This window comes from Saccopteryx bilineata, chromosome 2 (genome assembly GCF_036850765.1).
Source record: "Saccopteryx bilineata isolate mSacBil1 chromosome 2, mSacBil1_pri_phased_curated, whole genome shotgun sequence".
Lineage (NCBI taxonomy): Eukaryota > Metazoa > Chordata > Mammalia > Chiroptera > Emballonuridae > Saccopteryx > Saccopteryx bilineata.
In genome coordinates, this window is record NC_089491.1 from 4,400,503 (window position 1) to 4,406,687 (window position 6,185).

The 6,185-nt window shown below is 54.8% G+C and overlaps 1 protein-coding gene across 4 annotated transcripts in view; it reads left to right on the forward strand.

Moving 5' to 3' along the window:
- Nucleotides 1–4,982, forward strand: part of SETX (senataxin) — a 78,190-nt gene extending 73,208 nt beyond the window's left edge. For all 4 annotated transcript variants that reach the window (XM_066255881.1, XM_066255882.1, XM_066255880.1 and 1 more), the window contains one exon: nucleotides 2,364–4,982. In XM_066255881.1, coding sequence (XP_066111978.1) covers nucleotides 2,364–3,086 — 723 coding nt within the window. In that variant the 3' untranslated portion in view covers nucleotides 3,087–4,982. The remainder of the gene's footprint in view (nucleotides 1–2,363) is intronic.
- The last annotated feature ends 1,203 nt before the right edge of the window (nucleotides 4,983–6,185 follow it).

A 6,185-nucleotide genomic window follows, 5' to 3' on the forward strand; every position in this document is an offset into this window, starting at 1 on the left:
ACTATTAAAAAATCATTTCTTGACAATGGAATGACCTATTGCATTTATTGTTTTTACACAGTTGAATTTGGATAATATTTAAACCTGAGAAGTAGTGTTATTCGAGCTGTGTCTCTTAGTGGTGTCTATATTAAAGGAGCCCCCATGGACACCCCTATTTTTATCGCTCCCTTATTTTGGCATCCAGAGGTTTTAATGGTCCCTGGCAGTGCACCTGGGGTGAGATTTGGGTTGGCCGAGCACCGCTGCGGTGGCCAGGGGTGGTGGGGTGGAGGGCGGGAAGGCCCATGAGGACGTAGGAAGCTGGGTTTCGACATTGATTCCTGTGCAGCATTTTTGCACACACACCCCTTAGAAAGTCTCTGTGAGCCTCCAGGTCACACAGATCTGAGGACTCCCGACCTCTGGCTGTGGTGGTATTTTCACTCGAGCGGCCCAGTGCTACAGAAGGAGACAGAGTAGAATAGAACACACTCTCACGTTATCGTTTGGACGTTTAGCTTCTTGTTGGCCTTGGGGTTGCTTGTTGGTGTCAGCTGTTTCCCTTGTGGAAGTAGAGTCGGTGATTACGGCAGTTGGTTTCCTCTGCAAAACTAAGACTAGCAGCCCCTCTCTCAGCTGTGTTTGTGATTGTGGGATTGATAAAGCCTGAGTGGAGGTGCAGCAGACTTGGTCTGGTTCAGCCGCGGGGTCAGAGTGCCCCCGTGGTCAGTGTGGCTGAGGGGGACGGAGAAGGCGCCGCAGGCCCGGTGCTGCTCACCGGCCCCGGGCGCGTCACTCCTAGGCCTCCTGCAGACCCCAGAACCTGGGAGGGCAGCACTGGCCGCAGTCCCTCAAGCCTGGGAAGTGGCAGTTAGAGTCACGGCATTATTTGGTGCGCTGCTGTTCAACTGTGACATGCACTTGATTTTTGCTTAGGGCTTTTGTGTATATTTATTACAGGACTTTTAGACTCGGACAGATTTTCTCATATCACTCGTGTTCATACATAAAAGACAAACTACAAATTAAGTAAAGAGATGAAGTTTATTTCTAAAAGTATTTCACAGAAGCATCTAACCCTGGTCCTTGCCCAGCTCAGGACACGTGTCCCGTCCACACGTGCTGCCCACGCTCTGTCAATAGCGTTGGTGCCGTGGCCACCGCGGTCCCCACAGTTTTCCTACAGCCCCTATCTCTGTTCTCCAGGTTTTAGGGCTGGGACGTTTGTCTTCACAGAAGACGTCTGGATAGGTTTACAGGCCAGAGCCGGACATGTTCCTTCTTTAGATAGTTTATTGACTGCAGGTCCAGGGGTTGTGGTTGCCTAGCTATAGGCTCTCCAGAAGTGAGTCCACGGGACTGCCCCCTGACCAGGAGCCACTGCAGTTCAGACCAGGTGAAATGCAAAACCCGTGTGTATTTAGAGGCAGTTGAGTAAAATGGTTCCATCCGCAGACGAGGAAACAGGCCCAGAGCGGTGAGGTGACTGGTCCTGCACAAGCCCGCATGTGGCCGCGTCCCCGACAGCACGGCCTGGGCAGCGCGCCTCTTCCTCTCTCCGCTGTCTTCATCTTTTCTCCTCCCTCGTACTTGCTCTTTGCTCTTTCTAAACAGACCCAAGGTCTTTTTCTTTCTGTTTTACTTTTTTAATTGAATTTATTGGGGTGAATAAGCCCCAGTTCCGATGGTTGTAAAGAAGCAGTTGCTGGGGAAACTCCCGAGGAGAAGTTGGCGGTTTTCTTTTCTGCGATGTGTGTCCTTGGAGGCGCCTGCGGGGGGTGGAGATGGTTTAGCCCTGAGAAGTTTGGGAGGCCTTTGGGAGTTGGATGAAAGCCATGGACCTTTTTCCAGAACAGTTACGGGTGTTCCAAGTTAGGGCCTTCAGAAGCCACACTGTCCTGTCCCAAATGTCGTTAGCCTCACCAGCAGGCAGGCAGGGCTAGGTGAACACGGCTCGGGCACCTCTGGGGCTGGAGGTGCTGTCCGCACCATTGGTGCACTGACCACTGGTCCAGGTGACCACTGAGCCCTCAAGATGTGGCTGCTACAATCGGATTTTTAATTTTCCTTCATTAGTTGACATTTAAATAGCTCCACGAGGCCGCTGTCCAGGGTGCAGACATGGGTACAGCCGCTCTCCACAGCGCACAAACAGTTGGGAGAAGCGAGAGGGCTCCCTGCCCCGTGGTGACTTCTCTCTAAAGAGGCTTTATCTGTCCGCATGGGAACGTGGTTTTCCTTACAGCCGTGTCTCACAAAGGACGGGTTCTGGAGAGGCTGCTCACGACAGCCTACCGTTTGTTCCCAAGTGAGCGTGGGCCCTGACGCGCTGCCAGCGTGAGTGTGGGCTGGGCTGTAACGATCTCCCTCCTGCTTTCCAGGACAATCAGCACTGGAACTGCCTGATTCAGGACGCACAGAGGCGTGGTGCCATCATCAAGACCTGCGACAAAACCTATAAACATGACGCGGCCAAGATCCTGAAACTGAAGCCCGTCCTGCAGCGCAGCCTGACCCACCCCCCTGCCATGGCCCCAGGGGCGCTGGGCACCCACGGCGGCCCGCCCGGCAGCAGGGACAGGGAGTCTGTCAGGACCGCATCTGCTGCTTCCCTGGGCCCCGTGCCTCCTGATGGTAGGGACGCTGCTGTGACCATCGCTGCAATGGACCCCGAGAGGTCTCCTGGGAAGGACCAGCCTCGGGACCCGCGGCTGCTTCGGAGGATGGGCGTGAGCATTGAAGCCAAAGGGCAGTGCCTCTGGGATCCAGCGCCCTTGAGCCCCCAGCAGGCTGGAGCCACCCCCCCCTCCGGAGAGCCCGGCCTCCCTGTGAGCCCTCCGGCTCTGGGCAGTCCCGTGGAGCCGTCCACAGCCACAGGGAGTAGCCACAGACCTCATGTGCCACGTGACCCCCCTGCTGCTGGTGCTGATGCCACACCTCGCAGCTGTGGCCAGGCCGGGGCGCACAGCCACCAGAGAGAGACCAAGGCTTCCAGCAGCAGGGACCAGGAGACGCACAGCTCTGCCCCCTGTCACACCAAGAGGAACTCGGGCTGGGACGCTGGGAGACCCGAGGACAGTAGTTCAAAGAAAAGAAAGCTATAGTGATGCCTGGTGGTGCACACTGTCGGCCACAAGCAAGCACCACTGCACATTAAGGTGGCCGGCCAATGGAACTGCACAGATAAGATTTTTTTTAAGGTTTTGTGTGTTTTCTGAGAACGTGGACAGTGTCCCCAGCCCCGAGTCTGCTGCGCGCTCAGCACTCCGCCAGTTGCACCCTCTGTCCAGGGCGAGTGCATCAGTTACGATGCCCTGGGGCGCAGACTTGAGTGTTCCTGTCGTGGGCTCTAAAGACCTAGGTCTGACCTGAGTGAGTGTAGAAAGATGAAATGTATATTTGTATAGCAAATAGCAGAATCCTTTTAAAATTTAGTAGACTGATTTTCTTCCCCTTCCTTCAAATATTGATCATTTTCACTAGAACAAACTTTCTATGACAAGGAACAGCAGTGGGTGGGCCCTTTCAGCCCTGTGTCAGTCGGGTCTGAGACAGGGTGGCGCTCTGGGATGCGTGAGGTGACACTGCCAGGTTAGGGTCTCTGGTTCTTCCCCAGATGCCACTGGAGCCCCAGAGGAGACAGAAAGTGGAGTGCTGTCGGGTCAGGTTCTGCCGAGACTGCACATTTTCAGATGAGGCACCTTGGCACAGGACAGTGCAATCGGGGACGAGTTCAGCTAGCTATTTTAGTAAGCGTGTAGCTCTCTAGCTAAAGCTCTTATCCTTCCTGGAATAGGAGACTGACACGAACTAACTCTTGAAACCTCAGTCGGATGCCCCCAGCAAATGGGGAGCTTCCTGGACCTGGTAGGCCCAACCCCAGAGTTCTGGGCTGCCCACGGCCCGCCTCTGTGCTTGTGAGGGCTGTGGATGCTGGCCGACCCAACCAGCGAGTGCTGGGGGGAGAGCCTGGCCGCCCTGTGGTCAGCGTCTGCCCAGGGGGTCTGGCCAGCAGGCAGCCGCACCCCACCCCGGGGCGGGCTGTGTCAGCGCACCTTGCAGGGAGAAGGCTTGAAGGCGGGTGTGAGGACTTGGGGTTCAGAACCAGGGACAGAGTTGGCACTTCCTGTGGTCTTGGTTGCCAGGCATCTGGTGAGCGAGGACTGTTTTGTGCCAGGAAAGTAGCTCTAGTGAGTGGAGATGGAGACCAGGACAAGGGAAGGGCGCTGAATCTCAAAGTCCAGTTTTCCAAACGCACAGAATAACTGGAAGTGTCACAGGCATGAGGCCGCAGGGAGTGACAGCCGGCAGTGGCGCCATGTCCAGGCGGACACACTGCGGCCTGCCAGCCCATGGGCAGGGGAGCAGAGCCCTGAACGTGCGCGTTGGAAGCTCGGCCATCTGCTCTCGAAGCAGAAAGGGCTCTGTTAGTCCAAAATCCTACTGAAATTGACCTGAAAAGTGATGTTTGGTTGCCAGAAGTTTAAACATACCCCTCTTGACTACCCGTGTTCCTGTCACTTGTGCAGACAGCTCTACCGTGGCCCGGCCGCGGGCGCTGCCGGAGGAAGTACAGGGCAGGCCCCGGACTCCGGCAGCACCGCGTGTCCACTCCTTGTGTGTCGGCTCCCTGTGTGTGCTGTGGGCAGCCAACCTCACTGTGACTTTAAGTGTACTTTCTTAACTCTCTTGGTAAAATGCTCGGTGAGCAGGTACTTGGAGTGGGGACATTAGAGTCTAAAAGCACTGTGAGCTTACAAAGGGGCACGAGGGAGCTCTTGGGGAGAGGACTGTCACCCTCTGCCCTCCGACAGGTGCATTCGGAGACGTGTCCCCTGGGTGCGGGTGTTGTACCACCTGTTGGCTCACCTGGTCTGGTGACGTGCGATGTAGTCACAGACCCACATCCTTGCCAGCGAGCCTGTGTCCTGACAGCCTCTCCTGAGCTTGCATTTAAAACTTTGTTGTTCAGTTGATAAAAGCATTTGCATAAATCATTTCGTATGTATTGCGTGGCCTTTCTTGACGTGGCTGTCCCAGCAGCACCGCTGAGGGAGGGCAGCTTGTGTCACCACAGGGTGGCTGAGGGCCCTGGCGGGGTCGCCGTGGGCAGGGCTGTCCTCTGCCCCGGCTGGCCCTTCTGCACGCGTGTGTGCTCGTGACTGCCCCCTGCTGTGTCGCTTGCCTTGAGTTTGTTGTGCAGTTTATTTGATTGCATGTTTTCATGTACTATCAGGAACAAATTTTGATAAGTACATGTGAATAATCTGCAAGTGAATTTTATAACCAAAATGTACTAAACTATTTTCTAAAGTTAGTTGTGCACATTATAATTTTTGCCATAACTTTTTCTTTTAAATTTTTTTTTTTTTTAACCGGGACAGAAAGAGTCAGAGAGAGGGATGGATAGGGACAGACAGACAGGAACAGAGAGATGAGAAGCATCAATTATCAGTTTTTCATTGCGAGACCTTAGTTGTTTATTGATTGCTATCTCATATGTGCCTTGACTGTGGGGCTACAGCAGACCAAGTGACTCCTTGCTGGAGCCAGCGACCTTGGGTCCAAGCTGGTGAGCTTTTGCTCAAGCCAGATGAGCCCGCGCTCAAGCTGGCAACGTTGGGGTCTCGAACCTGGGTCCTCTGCATCCCAGTCCGACGCTCTATCCACTGCGCCACCGCCTGGTCAGGCCATAACTGACTTTTTCTATGCTCTGAATTCCTAGCTAGGATTTGGCACACACTAGGTGTGTTGTCTTTGTTAAGACCTACATTCTGAGAGAAAGTAGCAGAATTAAAAAGTGGAAGCACAGCGCTGTGGTTGAGTCCTGTGTTATTGACCTGAAACACAGCGAGCTCCCCGGGTAAGCTGCCCAGTCTGTTTGATTTGGTCTATGCCGAAATTTTTTTGTGGGGGTTTGTGTGAGTCAAGCTTCTTGGCCAGCCCCCCCCAACCCTGCTCCCGGCTCTCTGCAGTCCTGTTCGCAGGGTAACACGCATTGTGCCAGCCATGGCGCTGCGCCAGGTATTGATTTGGGTCCAATAGGAATCCCTGCTTCCATCACGCTGCCGAGGTTGGGGAAGGAGAGGGACAGTGGACCCTGGACAGAGCTCCCAGGGCACCACCGACGGAGGGACGGGGTGTGACCTCCCGGTCTGGGCTGACTGCTGAGGGTGCAAAGTGGGCGGGTGTTGAGGCAGTGA